This window comes from Peromyscus leucopus, chromosome 4 (assembly GCF_004664715.2).
Source record: "Peromyscus leucopus breed LL Stock chromosome 4, UCI_PerLeu_2.1, whole genome shotgun sequence".
In the NCBI taxonomy this organism is placed as follows: Eukaryota; Metazoa; Chordata; class Mammalia; order Rodentia; family Cricetidae; genus Peromyscus; species Peromyscus leucopus.
The window spans coordinates 1,560,049-1,578,580 of record NC_051066.1 but is presented as its reverse complement, the minus strand read 5'-3'; the positions used below and the strand labels follow the sequence as shown (position 1 = coordinate 1,578,580).

Below are 18,532 nucleotides of genomic sequence, written 5' to 3'. Positions count from 1 at the left end.
AAACTAAAAACTAATGACCCGATTCCTATTTAGACTATATTTACAACATACAGATAGCTAGGAGCTTGGCTTACATTATGACTTGGCACATCCAGCATTTCATTAGTTTCACAAACTCACATTCCAAAACAAGGACAAGCTTAGACATACAAATATATCACTTTTGGAAAAACTGAGTCATCCATCCATCCATCCATCCACCCATCCACCCATCCATCTATCCAATCCTATGTGTAAACTATAGCTCTATTAAATAGATAAAAATTAAAGATAAAATTAATAGCTAAAATTAATTTTATAAATATATTTATAAACAAATAAGTGCTGCAAAATCTCTTTGGTACTAAGGTAACACCATCACATGAATTTGTTTGTAATTATCATTGTTATTCACTAGGATGGTTTTGTGTGAGGTGGGACTTTATTACCTGTTTCTTGTTTGCTTAAAGTATTTTGGGCCAAATCTTATCTCCAGGCATCATTTTACCATTACTCCTTAATCTCAAAATAAATCTACCAGATTAAATGATTAAGATTTTAAAACTAGCCGGGCGGTGGTGGCGCACGCCTTTAATCCCAGCACTCGGGAGGCAGAGCCAGGCGGATCTCTGTGAGTTCGAGGCCAGCCTGGGCTACCAAGTGAGTTCCAGGAAAGGCGCAAAACTACACAGAGAAACCCTGTCTCGAAAAAACCAAAAAAAAAAAAAAAAAAAAAAAAAAAAAAAAAAAAAAAAAAAAGATTTTAAAACTAGTTATCCTTCATTAAAAACAAACAAACAAACAAACAAACAAACAAACAAATCCAGAAGCTTTTAAGGTGCTCCATCATATCATCAGAGGTTTTCTAAGGCCAAGTCTCTACAATTTGGGTAAGACACATTCACCCATTTGATTAAGAAAACAAACAAAGTAAGCAGGTGATTGTTTGGCTCTTCTCCAAAATACAAAGTGATACCCATTCTGTGTACCATTAAGAACAGTGTCTAAGCTGACTGCAATGGGGGTCTCTGTATATCTACACTGATGCAGAAATGATATATAGAGTCCTAAACAGTATCACCAGACACATGTAGCAGTCTGAAGGACTACACTCATTCCCTATAGAGGATAAAATCTTATGTAATGAAAGTATACAATAAGGAATATAGTCAAAAAAGAGGTATTGTGAATATTTAATTAAAGTGCAAGTTAAAGAAAATGATTCTATCAAATATCTCACTTGGTGGGAGAATAGAGAGATAGTGTGTGTAAAATTTGCCCAAAGTCATTAGTCACAATGAATATTCATCAGAAGCCAATTATCAATCCCATTTAATGATACCCCAAAAGATTTTGCCCTGAAGCAGCAGAATAGTCTAAGGCTCCAGACAAAACCTGACAAATTATACAGCAACAGCCAGTCTAGCCAGGATACAAGCTGTAAAGTAAACTACTGGTGGATAGTGGCGGCACTTTCGCAAATTTTGTCCTCAATTAAAGGTGCACAAGGTCAATTACATCATGTAGCTTTATATATGGCTCCATTCATTTCCTGTGAGGCTGGGAAAAGGAAGAACAATGACGTGGGGAGGAATGAATGGGGAATGATCAATGGTACAGGTGAAGGAAATCGTAAGATACCAGCTGTCTTTTTTGTTTCCAGTTTAAGGTATTTCTCAGAGACAGTAGACAGACCGACAGTTAAATCATAGGATTTCAACCTTTCACTGTTTCTATGATAGCCTGTAATATAGGATTAAAAACAAGACCCCATTCTAAAGCAAAAATCCCTGTAATATATGCAGCAGACATTGTATTAGGGTGGAAGCCCATGGGAATCCTTGTTTTAGAGGTATGCTCATGTGTTTACCCAGGCACACACTACCATACTTTTACAGACAGGGGAACAGTCTTAGAGGCAAAATAACTCGCCCAAGGCCACAAGGTAACAAAGTGACAGAACTGGGACTCTCAAAGAGGTCCTGTCAGATGATAAAGTCTACTATTTCCACATCATGTAAATTATAAAGCATTTTTGTGCCTACCTGGTGCATTGCTGTCCAGAGGATTTCCTGTCAGCACTGCCCAATTACGTAAATCCTCATTTACCTTGCCACTAAGTGACCAAATACCTAGGGCAGAGTACCAGTAACTGGAAGTAATCATTCTTTCTTTTCTTTTTTTAAATGGGTAAAGGAACAGACAAACTTTATTACATGCCTGAGGCATGGGAATACTAAACTAGAAAAATAATCAGTTGAAAAACCACACATTTGATCACTTCCTGGGGATTAGTCAATTAACTAAGATGTCATGGTGACTTTAATCCTCAGGGAATTCTAGACAAGGAAGTAATAACTGCTAGTCAAAGAAAGGTTTACATGTTGGCCTGGACATATGGATCAGACTTGCTTTCTGTCATGTTCCTTCTCACACACTTACAAGGAAGTCTTCCACTAACTGTCTTGTTGATTTGAGCAAACTACTGCCTCTTCTGGGTCTTAATTTCCCCTATGTGAAAAGTTAGAGGCTGGCTGCAAGATCCCTGTGCCCCTTGCAGCTTTGACTCTAGAGGAACTTCCACCCTTTGACATGAAGGATGCCCCTCGTCTGTCCCTCTTGACCTTCTGCAGCTGTACTGGCTAAGCAGAAGTCAGCCAGGGTCTGTTTTCAAAGTCTATTTCTCACCTTTGCCGCCACAAGGATGCCTTCCCCAAAACTCTTGAACTAAGAAGTGCCACCTTTCCCTGCGGTGGAGAGCACAGCTTTCCTTCAGATCCCATCTCCTCTCAACATGTGGAGGTGCTCAGAGGATGATACTGGGAGGAGAACTGGAGCATGGCTCCAGCTGTAGCTCCACAAGGACAGGGACCACATTCAAACTGTTTCCTTATTTCCACATTGCCTGACACTGGCCAGGTGCTGGGAAAAGTGTTTGGGGGAACATGAGAATGCCCTGGCTTAACGTCAAAAAGAATGGTAGGCAAGCAAGGTCATCCGACATTCCGGCAAACTGCAGTCACTCAATAGATCACCACGGGAAACTGCACGTTAGAGAAAATATTGAGACTCCAGGATCTAAAGGCTGGCACAGGGGGATTGGATGCTTGCAGTCATTCTTCACATCCTTGAACTGAGAATGTTAAACAATCAGACTGACACCTGCTTCACAGGGTTACAGGCATCTGGATTTCCCCTCTGTGCTTAACAAAAACAAACTGATGAAATAGAGTAGAGAAAGAACTACAGACTTGTAACTTTAAAGTCGATGCATTTCAACAAGATTCATCTTATGCACAGTGGTTTAGAAAATGTTGTGTCTTGGGGAACTTATTAGGGTTCTCAGCTTGAGAACCAAGTTCTTTACTTACAATCTTTGTAGTTGTCAGAAGTTAGTGCTGTTGTGATTTTTGCTTTTAATTATAAATTGTTTTCAAGTGGGAAATCAACTGCAGAATCAGTAAAAAGTTTTCAGGTACTCTGTGAGTGAACCTTGTCATGTAAAGAAAAACCCTTAAATTATAAATGGTTTAACTATGTTCCATTTGCATTGACTATATGCAGGAGGAAGAGTGGGCTTTTCAAGTCAAGCAGCCTTCTGAGAGTTCAGATAGATGCTGAATGTGAGAAGAGAACAGCAAAGAATTTCCGCTTAGAAGAGGAGATGCCGTGCTCCTCTGTAGAGGACCAAGGAGAGGAATCTTTCTTCAAGTATTTCTCTTGTAGTCAGTGGAACTCAACTTAGCTCTCCTCCTCCATTATCTTTAGGGGAGGAAAACCAAAAACAAACAAATTCCAATGTGGTCAAGTAGAGTCAGGCTTCTAAGAACTCCATGAGTTGAGAAGCAGCTTCTTCAGGCATCTCGCTTAATCCCTTCTCTTTCCATTTTCTTTTTAAAGCTACCTCCTAGCTAGAGTAATTAGAGCAAGTTATTAATCAGAGTAAAAAGCTTTCCTGCCAAGATTTGACACTTCAAAACATCAAAGCAAATACAACTGCCAGAAAAAAGTGTTAGCTAACTAAGCTGAGGCAGAAACTACAGCAAGGTAAGTTACGTCGGGAAGAAGCCACCACAAGAGAGAAAAGCACTTCTTTTCATCTTTAAGGTGAAAAAGAAAAAGGGAAGGTTGCATGATTAATAACAAACCATGTAAAGATGGACAGCAAGTGTATGGCTGTGCCTCTATTCTGTGCCTATGACAGCCACTGCTGAATAAGGAGATGGCTTCAGGATCCCTCCTAATGTGCATCTGTCACCAGTGGATCAAAGCTGGTACTCAGGAAAAAAAAAATCAGTTGGCCATCTCATTGAGTGTAAGTGGATTTATATTCACTTTTAAATCTCATAAGATTATAGTTTATGTTTAATTAATGGATTTATAACATTGTTTTAATAATTTTTTCAAAGAAACCTAGCAAGCCAGACGTGATGGCACATGCCTTTAATCCCAGCACTTGGGAGGCAGAGGCAGGCGGATCTCTGAGTTCAAGGTCAGCCTGATCTACAGAGTGAATTACGGGACAGCCAGGGCTACACAGAGAAACCCTGTCTCAAAAAACAAAACAAAAGAAAACTAACATAACTAAATTGGGAGTCATGAGTACTATCATCAATGGGAAAAGAAGGAAGGACTGTGCGTGTGTGCGTGCGTGTGCATGTGCGTGTGTGAAATCCCGACCTTCCATGGACAGATGAAGACTCCCTTATGGCACAAATCCAAATTCAACCTTAGAAACTCAGAAAGACTAAGACAAAAACATTGTCACAACCATCTTCACACACGACTGTGTTTTGTTCATTCACCTCCCACAAGAGCCCTACAAGGTAGTTGTATTAAGGTCTCCATTTTGCAAATAAGGAAACTTGCCTATCGTCACAGAGCTGAGGACTGAGCTAGGATATGAACCCTGGGAAGCCAGGCTCCCAAGTCTGTGCTCCCTGCTCTCATGAATTTGCCTCTGATCTCTGATCTGTATTAATCGGACAATTACTGAGCATCCACTATGTGTACACACCATGCCCTCGAGCAAGTTAAAATAGACAGAGAAAGATCAAAATGCAAACAATCAACTTCAACACAAAAGCATTATGAAAGAGGTGCTATAATAGAGGTTCAAGTATGCCAGCATATACAGAAGGAATCCCTGATTCTGCCTGGGGCGAGCATTGGGCAGTGGAGACAGGCACATCAGAGCTTTCAGAGAGGCTGCTTATGTTCTTTCCTGTGGGAGGCCAGGTGAAACACCGAGCCATATGAATACAACAGCTCCTTGGGCCACTCAAGCTCTGTTGAATGAGCCTTCAGCCAGTGACTAAGTGACTAGTGAGAAGTGAGTAGAGATGCAAAACCTACATGTTGCTATGATTATTCTTTGTGGCTTGAGGAATTCACCATCACCAACATCAGTCATATACACAGTCTATAAAACTCTCCAGGATCTCTACCACCTTCTTTGCTTCTGAAAGTCAGATTGGGGGTCACTTTCTACAAAGATGAGATTCAGTGTCCAGTGGTATTCATGGAATGAGTAATACATGGCCAGTGCTAGGTTATAGTTTTGCCAGTCCCACTTTTAGACCAATTTGTCCATGGCTATGTGGCCTGAAAATGGCTCACAGGGATTAAGTGCACGGCAGAGGAAGAGGCAGAATCAGAACAAAACTACCCGCACTTGAAGTCTGATTCTCTCTCTTCCAACCTTGCTGTCCTTTTTCTGAGGAATAGTCTACCAACAGGATTGTCTGAGGCATCTAGCTAGGAGATTCAATATAGTCATAAAGCTAGCAAAAAAACAAACCTGTGACTTTCTTTTATGTTTGTAGAAATCCACGAATGCATGGCCTAATCTCACAGCACACCAAAGTGACCATACTTGCCACTTTCAAAACCATCAAAGGGGAATTATAAATCCTTGTCCCATTAACATTGTTGCTTCCCTAACGAATGCCTTTGAGATGTCTGCCAAAGTGGGCCCCATTTAGATATTTTCAAACATATTAAGAGGAAAGTGATTTTAATATTTACCATTTGTGTTTCTTGGGTGGTGGTATGGTGTAGGAGTCATAAGAAATGATCTCTTACTGCTAAAACCAAAAGAATATCCAGGGCTGGAAGATGGCTCAGCGAGTAAACTACTTACCACATAAGCTTGAGTATTTGAATTTGGACCCCTAGAACAAGCCGGTGAGGTGTGGCAGTGCACATGTGTGACCCCAGAGCTGGGGGCTCACTGGCCAGCCAACCTCATACCAACAACCAGTTTCAGGTTGGACTGCCCTGGCCCCACAATGTTATGAGATGCTGGATCATACTGAGTGATGCCCTTCTCTAGATCAACTAAGGTCACAACCAAAGCTTTTCAAAGAGAAGATCTTTCTAAGAACTTCTAAGTGCTAGTCTGTACTCACAACTGTCTTCTAGACACACATACAGTCTCTGATAAGTAGTTTTAAGCAGAGATGAGCCAGTGATGCATAACCACCAACAACGAATTACTATTGTTTCTGCCAGAGAGGAACAGTATGTTTCATGATCCCAAAAGGGGATGCATATCAATCAATGGGGAAATCTGAAAAAAGAAAAAAAAAAAACGAAAAATCCGAGGCTCTGCACTAGATTTTTTGAACCAAAGTGTTTGGAGATGCTATCTGTGAACCGCATTTTTAGCATGTTTTCTGAGTGTTTCTAACAGCATTTGGGAACTGCTAACAGTCTGAATCCTCTCTCTGGTCCAAAGCAGGTGTTCAGTGTTTATTCAAACTACAGAGGAAGTAGAAGAGGAGGACGAAAATCAGTGTGGAGACGGGCTGGCTGAAGTTGTATCAAAGGACCACAGATTCTACTGCTAATGCGCTGTATAGTATTACAGTCTCCTCAGCATCGAAAGGTTCTTTTTGCTCCCGTTACAGTTCAACATGAACAGGAGAAAACCAACTTACACATAATTAAATGAGAACAGTTCAAAAAGCAGTTAATTATATTTATGTTGAAAACCAACATAAATAAAACATAGCAATCTTTTCTCCTATCTCCTATCAGTGGAGGTTTCTTTCATTTAACAGTTTTTCATATTCTCTGAACCACAATAAAATTTTATGTAATGGAGATTAGAGAGGCTATGCCACTTGTGAGTTTGGCTGCCGAGTCTGTATTTCATGCCACTTCATTACATTTTGTTAAGGATTTCCCTCTCTACCAAAAGAATTAGCTTGCTTCTCACTCTTTGAATACTCTTCTTAGGTTGTCAGTGTGACTAGGTTAATCTCAACCCCACCCCTTCTCTCACAACATATAAAAGATGAACAGACAAAATGTTCAATTTATTTTATTTTTTAAATGGAACACTAAATTTAGTCTTAGACTTCACTATTTGGGAAGTTTCCAGTTACAAGGTCTTGGCTTCCCTTGAGCACAGTCTGAAACAAAATAATGCTGTTTGTTCCTAGGGCTGGAACATGCAGAGTGGAGTGTGCAGGCAAAGAGGCCCTGGCTCCAGTCCAGGGTTTCAAACCTCCTTAAACTGCCACTTCTTTGCTTCAAGGGCTACAGATAAGCAAACAGGATTAGTTTGTTCTAGTGCAGAAGAACCAGGAAAGTTCTGTATATGCTGGTAAGTCATCCAGTCACTGCCTGGGCTGACATGGCCATGGCAAGGTGGAATTCTTCCAAAAAGAAGTGAAATTAACGTAAATCTGAAAATCTGCCTTAGCTACAAACTGTCCTTTCTCAGGTCACCAGAGCAGATGGTGTGCTCAGACAATGGCCTGCTGTCTGCATGAAAGAGTGTGATAGGACAGGCATGGATGGGAAAGGACCCAGGACTTCTCCTGAACACTGAAACATCTACAAAGGCCAGGCTACGGGTGCTGGCAAGTAGACACAAGTATCACCTACCACTTGTCCAGGGCACTAGGACACAGGCTCCACCCAAGTCCTACGTTCTCTAGAAAAAAATGTGTGCTTATCTAGCTGGGCAGAAACTAAGAAATGATTTTTTGTTAGTCTTTTTTCTTTTTCTAAATGAGGTACAATCAGAAAAGTATTAATTGTTCTCATAGTTCTGGGAGCAATATAAATAATTACATGTGGAAACTCAATTACATATGGCTTTGCTCCCAATAGGGTTTCCTTCTTAAGCATTTGTTTAACCCATCATCTAGATAGGTTAAATAAATTCCTTAGTAAAGTAAACATGCCTTGTCATCAGTTAACTGGAGAGTCTGGGGTTTTGAAACTTCTTCAGCATGCCTAATTTAGAAAGGGGACAGGCAGGGATGAAATTTAGAACGGTGGAAAGAAGTGCAATCTATGACCCCTGAAGCCACTGTGCTGGCTCAGGGTCCTATAGGGCTTTGCTCAAGGCAGCTGGGGAGACTGGGCAGACATGGAGTCTAACAATGCACTGACAGTGGAAGAAGTAGGGGCAGTGGCTGAGAGAATGAGGTGTGCAACCCCGGTGCCCAGAGTGGTGCCATGAAATGTGAAGTGAAGAGCTTAGCTCTGTGCATGCGGAGGCAACACCAGGTACTCAGATCCATGGTGAGTGGAATCATGCCAAGAATGTTTCTGGGTGTACAGGTGTCATGAGGAAGTCATAACAAATGGAATGTTACCAAGGAGGCAGTATGAGGTAGTCAGAAGGGCTTGGAACCAGAAGTGGGCTTTAATACCATCTCTTTAGCTCATCTTAGACAGGGCATTTCAACTATTTGGTTGCCAATATTTTTGTCTGCAAAAAGAGAATAAAACCAAGTAGTTTCTGTGATTGTTACAAAAGCTAATGAGAATATGATAAACATAGATACCATAGACATATATACATGCAAATATGCCTGTAGATTTGTGAGCATGCACAAGACTGCCTGTTTACATGGCACTTCACAGAGTATATAATTCAGAAAGATGAACTTAAAAGAATCTTAAAGAAGTGCTAGAAAACCAAGGGTCTGCCTTATGAAGTACTGAGCATGGGTCTATATGAAGGTGTTCTAGACATTTATTCTGCACATGCCATCTGTGTGCTTCTCTGGTGGCCCTGGAGCTATACAAGAAACTCTGATTAGTATGTAGTCTGGCCTTAGTCTTCATCCAAATCAGCATCACCAACTCAACCAGTCACTTTATCTGCCAGCTCTTATCATTTTGGCTTTTTATAAACAGAGTTTTCTAATTTTCTTAGTGAGGTGGATACTCTTAACTTTTCTCCAGTTCTAGTGGTAGCTTCTACACAGGTTATAATGTGAAAGAGTCCTAATCAACATAACCTGGTGGCAAAGAATTTTGAAGGGGCTGAAATTCCCTTGTGCATATATATAGTCTCTGGCTGTTTCTTCCTTTCTAAAAGATTACTTCTACATATAGCATCATGGTCTATTTTGTGGCTCTCTCTAGTATACTGACTTCAGGCAAGTTTTTTTTTTTTTTTTTTTTTTTTTTTTTTTTTAACCTTCCCAGATGAACTGGCTGTTCTGTAAAATGAGAATAATTCTAAATACTTGGAGTGATGATGGTATTATAAGGTCTCATTTCTAGAAAGTTCCTATCTTTGACAGGATCGCTATCTGCAAGTATTTCCAAAAAGCAATGAGTTAAACTTGGATGTGAAAATATGGAAGAAAACCGGGATCTTTGTGTTCTAAGAAATCAGAGAACAAGATTTAGCTAAGACTTCCCTATTTATCATTTATAAAGGGAAACAATCAATAAACATTAACTGAGCAAAGAGAACAAAAACTTACATTTATCTTATACAGAATATCATAACGTTATTGACCGGGACACCCTGGGATACCTATTATCTGAACTAAGTAGTGTTAGGTTTGTCTCCAACACACAGTCTGTTTTACAGATGTACTCTGGAATGCTTGGTAGCCTTTATCTTTCAGATCCTCAATACCTCTGAGGAGCATCAAACTATATCTTACCAGGCAAATGGAGAAGATGGGGTTTGTTAGGGTATTACAGACACATCAGGTTAGACAAGAGGGTTCTTAGAATACCTGAAACAGCCTTCACATCTGTCTGGTCTTTGAGTTAAGTAAAAGCTCTGCTGTAGGAAGTCAGAGGCAACAATGGGAAGACCTTCAAATCCTGAATCTGGAGAGATAAAGGCTTGAACCCAACTCCTGTCTGATCAGCTCCTTCGACCCCAGAGACATTCCATATAACAGATGAGGATGCTGGATGCTACTGAGTGACTTCTGGCTGGGAGCAGAAACCTATCTCCTAGAAAGAGGGGAGTCTCATCATCAGTCACAGAGCTCAGACCTCAGCTACAATCAACTATCTGTAAATAACAACAACAACAACAACAACAACAACAACCCCACAATTGCTGCCCCTAAAAGTCAAAATAACACACGTTAGGAACCTTAGCAACAGTCCACTTCAATGTGTGTCCTTACCCTAAATCATACAACACAGAATTAATCTTCTTGTTTCTAAATAATCATTTCTTGGTTTTGACCTCTCATTAAAGCATTTAGCGATTTATCACGAACATACTACATGCCAGACCACCTTCTAAGAGTTTTGCAAGTATTAGCTCATTTTAATTTTACTAACATGAGGTCACTGGTGGCTCAAACAAAAGCCGTTTCAGAGCCGGGGGGTGGTGGCGCACGCCTTTAATCCCAGAACTTGGGAGGCAGAGCCATGCGGATCTCTGTGAGTTCGAGGCCAGCCTGGACTACCAAGTGAGTTCCAGGAAAGGCGCAAAGCTACACAGAGAAACCCTGTCTCGAAAAACCAAAAAACCAAAAAACCAAAAAAAAAAAAAAAAAAAAAAAAAAGCCGTTTCAGTAAAATGGCAAAGAGAGAATGAGAGCAGAGGGACTAGGGAAATAGATGACTTGAGGAATTTTGTTCTAAAGGAGAGAATATAAATGGGATGAAGTCTTTTTAAAGGTGGCATTTATTGATGTGGGTGTGCATGCATATGTACACGTAGAGAAGAGAACAACTTGCAGTAGTAGGGTCTTTCTTTCCACCACCACCACCACCACTACGTGGGTCTCAAGAGATTGAACTCAGGTCATCAGACTTGGCAGCAAGTGCCTTTTACCGTTGAGCCCTCTCCCTAGCCCATGCTTTGTCCTTACTGTTTGGGAGTCAACTATATCATGTTGGTATGCACTTTAGAAAGTGCCAGCAAAGGAGGAGAAACAAAGACTGGGTGAGGCTTATGCTTTCGCTTCTCTGTGGAGCACTTCCTTGAGGACAGCATAACATGGCACTAAGAAGTACCTTCTCAACAAGGTACTTGTTGAGAAATTAAAATAAATTAAAATAAAATCACAATCCCTTCCCCACTCCTCTCTACTCTCTCTTCTGCTCTTTTTTTTTTTTTTTTTTTTTTTTTTTTTTCAGGAAATCAGGATTGTTGTTTGATGTTGACTATTAAAATACTTTGTGGGACAAAGTCATCTGGACATGCAGAGCAACAAACAGTTTGTCCACAAGGGAGGGCACAGTAGACTGCAGACCTCAGTTGTTGACAGATATGGAGAGGCACCTGGACTCTCTTCTGGCTTCCATTAGATGGGTATAGAACTCTGGGTTAGGAGTTTGAGACACTACTTCACTATCTTCTCATTCCAGAGTTGTAAAATCCTAGGCACCACTGATTGTTAACCTTTGCATAGAAACTACTTTGTTTCTATCTCTTGGGCTTGGCTGCTTCTGCTTCTTCTTCTTCCTCTTCTTCTTCCTCTTCTTCTTCTTCTTTTTACAAACACTTTTTGAAATAGATCCACATATAAAAATAAGGACACCGTAAATCAAATTTTAAAGAAAACAACTTAAGATACCAAACTCTGCCACCTAACCCAGGGATCAGTAACCTACAGTGATAAGACCCAGTATGGCCTGCTGTTGGAAGTCAATCTAAGCATCAGCTTATTTATAGTAATGAGAAAGTTAGAGTCCAGCTGCAATGATGGCCACATGGCCTCTAACATGGTATCCAGTACTTGATACTCTGTTGAATAGACGGCTGGACCCTAATCCAGTTGAGGACTGAAGGGGGTTAGGGTACATCTCATCAATGGAGGGCTTCCTCGGTATGCTGAGTTCATTCACATTTAAACATCAATTCATTTGGAATTTATTCTTGCACAAATGAAACAGACACTGTCTCCTTTTCCTTCCCCAGGTAGACAGCTAATACTAAAATGTCTGTTTAATTTTGACAGACAGCCTCCTTTGTTACTCATAGTCTTTGTATACATGTGGGCTGTTTCTGGGCCTCTATTCTGTGCCATTACCATGCCTACATTCTCACAATGCAACCACTACCACAGCAGATCAGTGGATACAGCTTTACAGAAAGTTTTACTAAAGCAAGCTATCACAATCCATTCATTTTCTTCAAGTATGTATTTGGTTCTTTCTTTTGGCTTTTCCATATTCATTTTAGAAACAGCCTGTGATTCTGAAAAGATTCTGTCTCAAAAAAAAAAAAAAAAAAAAAGTGGACAGAGCTTAAAATAGAGACCCAAGGATATGCTCTGGACTCTAAACACAGGTGTATGTGAACACACATAAACACGAATTTATACCAGTGACTAAATGAAATCATATCAGTATTTACTATGAAGTGATTTCAATTTTCTGGAATGCTTACTTGAGAACTTTCATAATAAGATTAATTAGCCATACTTAGCCGGGTGGTGGTGGTGGTGGTGGTGCACACCTTTAATCCCAGCACTCGGGAGGCAGAGGCAGGTGGATCTCTGTGAGTTTGAGGCCAGCCTGGTCTACAGAGCTAGTCCAGGACAGGCTCCAAAGCTACAGAGAGACCCTGTCTCAAAAAACCAAAAAATACAAAAACAAAAAACCATACTTATCAGATGAAAAAATTAAAATGTAAATAAGAAAAATGATGTAAAACACACAATAAAAGTTATTATTAATACACAAAGGATTCACTCTAACTTATAAGAAAAACCTCAGGCTAGGCATAGTGCCCATACTTGACTCTCAGGCTGAAATAGGAGGATTGCCAGCCAATGAATTTGCGGCCAGTCTGGTTACATACATACACACATACATACATACATCAAGGCCAGTTTGTATTATAAAGCAACAATCCTATCTCAAACAGACAAAAACAGTGTTTGAGAGATCAGTTGGTGGATAAAGCACCTGCCATGTTAGTGTGAAGATTGGAGTTCAGATCTCCTAAACCCACACAGAAAAGCTGGGTGGGGTAGGAGCTCTCCAGTCATCTCAGTAGGGAGGAAGATAAGACAGGGAGTCCCTGGCTAAACAAGATGGCTGAAACATCAAGTGCCAGGTTCAATAAGAGACATTGCCTCAACATATGAGGTAGAGGATACCACCTAGCAACCACCTTGGGCCTCTACATGCACATGCACACACATGCATGGGCATCCACACATACACATTCACTTCAAAACATGCAAACACACAGATCACACAAGTTTTAAAAATCCAACAAAATAGAACAAATCATCAAAAACTCTTCAAGTTAAGTGGGAAAAGGTATTAACAAAATACGCACAGGAAATAAAATCATAGAAAATAGTTGCCTTGCCGGGCGGTGGTGGCGCACGCCTTTAATCCCAGAACTTGGGAGGCAGAGCCAGGGCGATCTCTGAGTTCGAGGCCAGCCTGGGCTACCAAGTGAGTTCCAGGAAAGGCGCAAAGCTACACAGAGAAACCCTGTCTCAAAAAAAAAAAAAAAAAAAAAAAAAAAGTTGCCTCTAACCAAAGATATCAAAATTAAAACTTACCATATCATTTCATGACTATTTTTATTGTAAGATTAAAATGTTGCACAAGCACATTGACAAAACATAAAAAGACAAGACAATTCTAGCAAAGGCTGTAGGGAAAGTGGCTCACTTGTATACAAATGACAACATTCCCTGTACAGAGGCCCAGCCCTTCTGGGGAAACAATCTGGCAGCCGCCAATTCCTGATGCTTATCAAAGCCTTTGACTAGAGGTCCCACTGCTTATCATATTTATTATTTACAAAGGCCCCATATACATGTGGGCTGTTCAATCAAAAGGAGCTCAAAGATGTTTGCTGCAGTATCAACTACTAGAGGATTTATTTATGAAAAACCTAAATGACCATCAAGAGAAGAAAACTTCAGTAAACCATGACTACATCCCTAAAATGGAATACGGTGCCAACATTTTAGAGAAATGACAAAAATAAGCTTATGTGGAGATAGGCACATTGTTCGTAATGCACAATCAAGAGGAAAACTATTTATAATTGATCATGAGACTGCAAGAATAAATGAAATGGGCTTTGACACTGTAAAGGCACTTGAATAATTAATGATGGTGATATATTACCATATGAGGGGAATGTGGCTGATTCGTTTTCCTAAAATTTTCTTTAATCTTACCGATACATCTCTCAATTAAAATTAGATGACTGCAAAGCCGTCTCGGGACGGTCTACTCACAGTGCTGAGCTTGCTACAGATGAGGAGGATCCGGCGCTCATACAGCATGCTGGCGTACAGATGCAACATGTTGTTCACATCCACAGCCACAAAATATTCTGTCAGATTTCTCTAGGAGAAAGAAGAAAGCAAGGCTTGTGGCTTATTTTGTTTGTTCTTATTACGAATAGTATCTCATAAAAGCAGGAGAAAGAGCAAATAATCAGAAGGCATAAGCTCTTCTTCCTTTGTCCCACTCTTTCTACCTGGGAGCCCAAGCTCCACTCATGTATGAAATCATGAAGTGCAAAGTTCAAAGAGGCCTTGGAGATGAGCACCCTGAACAAATGCACCCTTGTGTGGTGATTATGGGTTACAACTTGAGGTCATACATAGCACTGTGTTTGCTTTTCATGTTGCTCCAAAGGATGAGAAGCACAAGGAACCCTGCTATCTCAAAAATGAGGAGACTCAGTTTGAAGGAGATTCTCCAAGATCAAATGGTCTAATAAGCAACGAAGACAAGACTCTCCTCTGATCTTCTGACCCTAGGCCCGAGAACTTTTCCGAGATACTGTGCCATACATCCTGGCAAGACAAAGTGCCCAAGCTTCTGGCACAGGGCCTGCTTTTACCCAGTAGATCCTAGCACAAAAGCAGGGCCTTGACCTTTCTGCCAGTATCCATAGCATACACTCCCCAAAACGACTCTGCTAGAATTAAAACAATTTCAAAGACTTACAACTCCCAAGCATTTGACGCAAAGGGGTGTGTGTGTAGATAAAAAGCAGCAAGTTGTGACAAGTGCAGTGTTTTAACCAGCTTCTGTTTCTCCCCAGTAACCTGGGTTTTGTGGTGGTATTGTGTTTCCCAAAATATTGTACACTCTAATAAACTTATCTGGGGTCAGAGATCAGAACAGCCACAATATTAAACATAGAGGTTAGGCAGTAGTATTGGTGAAATTATTAAGGCCACTCAACGTAGTTAAAAGAGAGGTTTATTAGTGGTGTAACTTACAAATGAAGGGATAGGTAGGATGCAGGGTCTGGGGAAGACATAGTGCAGTCGGGCAGTGTTCTCTGGAGAACTGCTTGGTCTACCTCTAGCGTCCAGGGTCCAGGAACCAAGCAAGGGCAGCGCATCCGGATCTCGGGTCTTCAGGGCCCTCTCTTGGCCCCGCCTTGTAGACATGACAGTTACCGAAGCTTCGATGGGGGTTGGAACTTCCAGATCAAAGCTGGAATGGCTACCCACTACACAGTAGTAGCACATGCCTTTAATCCTAGCATTCCAGAGGCAGAGATCCACCCGGATTTCTGTGAGTTAAAGGCTACACTGGAAACAGCCAAGCATGGTGACTCATGCCTTTAATCCCAGGAAGTAATGGCAGGAGGCCGAAAGGTATTTAAGGTATGAGGACAAGGAACTGTAGCAGGTTAAGCTTTTAGGCTTTTGAGCAGCAGTTCAGCTGAGATTCATTCTGGATGAGGACTCAGAGGCTTCCAGTCTGAGGAAACAGGATCAGCTGAGGAATTGGCGAGGTGAGGAAGCTGTAGCTTGTTCTGCTTCTCTGATCTTCCAGCATTCATCCCAATACCTAGCTCCAGGTTTGTTTTTTATTAGTAAGACCTTTTAAGATTCGTGCTACAGGGTTTCATTCTTTTAATTAGCATTATGGATTGGGACTCTTCAAATTTCAGCAGGGAAATGGAGAGCTTTTCATTTCTACAACTCTTTCTACGTCCACCTGACATTAATAATATACAGGAATATGCTAATTTCTTCAACGTTACAGGTATTCAATGCTGTTCAATATAACTCTCAGGAAATGAAAGGAGGTATGGAATGCTGTTGCCACAAGTAGCAGTTTATCATGATTAAAGATCTACAACACATAATTTAAGTAAACTAGCAGATTTTATATGCAAAATGGCATAAAGTGCTTTTCAACAATATTATGGCTGAAGATAAACAAGAACAGGCATTTATCTCATGATTTATTACTGTTTGACCAGAGTATTAGGCTAACCATCAAAGTTCACAAATAAAGGGCAAGTGGATTGATAGTTCTATACACTGACTATTCCCTACATTGTGCCTCCTAGATATTGTTCACTCACTCACTCACTCACTTTCTTTTTCTTTCTTTCTTTTTTTTTTTTTTTCCCGAGACAGGGTTTCTCTGTGTAGCTTTTGTGCCTTTCCTGGATCTCGCTCTGTAGACCAGGCTGGCCTCGAACTCACAAAGATCCGCTTGCCTGTCTGCCTCCCGAGTGCTGGGATTAAAGGCATGCGCCACCACTGCCCGGTGTTCACTCACTTTCTACCAAGGCTTTACACAGGTCACCTTGCTTAACTTTAAATCCATTCCTTGAACTAGATGTCATTTTCTCTATTTAAAGATGTAAAACAGAGGCACAGAAAAGTGATATAATGTGACAAAGGTCACATGATAAGTGGACAACAGACTATTCAGTCTAGGGTTTAAAAATATAACACTTTAAAGTGTAAGTTAAAATATTATATTCAACAAAATATTGAGTGTAGGGGAAACAAGAGCAAATTGTTGCCCTATTTATAGAGGAATCCTTATATGCTAGGCCAAGTGTGCTTTATCTGTGTTCTTTGTATTCCTAATAACCTTTAGGCAGACACTGCCATGTCTACATGGAGAAACTACAGCTTAGAAAGCACCAGCTGCTTCTAAAGATCACCCAGTTAGAAAAGGGCAGAGCCAAGAGCAGGTCTCTCGAATCTGAAGCTTATCTGTTAACTGCCATACCAGACTGCCTCCTAACAAATTCCACGGAAAAATAAAAAGGAGCACCCGGGTGGATGGAGTGGGGAAGAAGCACGTCCCTGCCCAGTGGACTGAGGAGCGCTGAGCTAATGATGTCAGGGTGGGGCTTGTGCTGCAGACAGTGACACGGCAGAGCCCTGTCACAAACCAACAGGAGGCCCTCAGCTGAGCGTTTCAGAAAGAGCTTAACTGCTGATGAATTATACCAATTTTTCTTTTAGAAGAGGATGGAAGTAACAAGAAAATAGAAATGAGGAGCTTAAAGAAGGCCAGAAAGCCCATTAGCACTTTTGACAGATCCAAAGATAACTCTGAAGCCACCAAAACGTGGCCTCAAGAGTCTGCCAAGAAGCTTCACGCTGAGGAGAAATATGTTACACAGCTTGCCGTCCAAATAGGGAGACACAGCGTCAGAGACAAATCCTGTGCCTTATTTTGGTGGGAGAAAAAAAATCACAAGGATACTTTTGTGGAGGGGGAAGGGTGTGTTTCTGAAATAAGACACCATTTGACTGAGGCAGACCCCCATTCCCAGTCAAGATCGGAGTGACTCAGGTGCTTGATCCAAAAACTCTACACAGGTATGTTAAAAATATGTAACATTTAGCCAAATTCTTTCTAAACTGTCATGTACTTTTTTTGGTATTTCTCATCCCATCTGTGCTGATCACCAAGATATTTGTGTCTAAACAGAAGCTGTCTTTCTTATCTGCTTCCTCCCTGCCTCTTTCCTTCTGGGACGCCACCCGCCAGAGTGGGAGGGAGTGCCAACTGCCCCAACCCTGGAACTTCTTGGATGGGGAGCACCTGCAGGGCAGAGGGGCCCTGGTTCACTATTAGTTCCTGCCAAGCTTGGGCTCAGAGAAAGCTCCTTGGAGACAGGGAGCTCCCTCTTGCTGTTAAGTGTCCAATAGCTTGAGCTCCATGGTAAACCTCAACTTCTCAGACTTGCCCTGCCATTTCCCATCCCCAGGCCTTTACTTCCTCCCAGAATATTCTTCTCAGCTCTAAACATGTTCATTTATTTGACAAGACCCAGCCCAGTGTCACCTCCTCCTGGAAGAGTTCTTGGACTCCACTGCCAAACATTCCTTTGTGTTTCCATGGCAATTTGTCCCTATCTAATAGGGACTCAGATTTAAGTTTGTTTTTCTACTAGGCTGAGTACCTTTGAGTAAATTACAAATCCTAACACCTAGCAGTTTGTTGAAAGAATAAACCTACATGTGGAGGAAACAAGTAGCTGAAGACTACCTGTCCCTTGGCTCTGGTGTGAGCCAAGCACAGGAGAATGGTCCAACAGACAGTTTGGCATATCAGAAAG

At 41.1% G+C, this 18,532-nt stretch overlaps 1 protein-coding gene across 9 annotated transcripts in view; it reads right to left on the bottom strand.

Moving 5' to 3' along the window:
• The window catches only part of Dennd1a (DENN domain containing 1A), a 507,198-nt gene that overhangs the window by 212,532 nt on the left and 276,134 nt on the right, over window positions 1-18,532 (bottom strand). For all 9 annotated transcript variants that reach the window (XM_028887902.2, XM_028887909.2, XM_028887900.2 and 6 more), the window contains one exon: window positions 14,427-14,537. In XM_028887902.2, coding sequence (XP_028743735.1) covers window positions 14,427-14,537 — 111 coding nt within the window. The remainder of the gene's footprint in view (window positions 1-14,426; window positions 14,538-18,532) is intronic.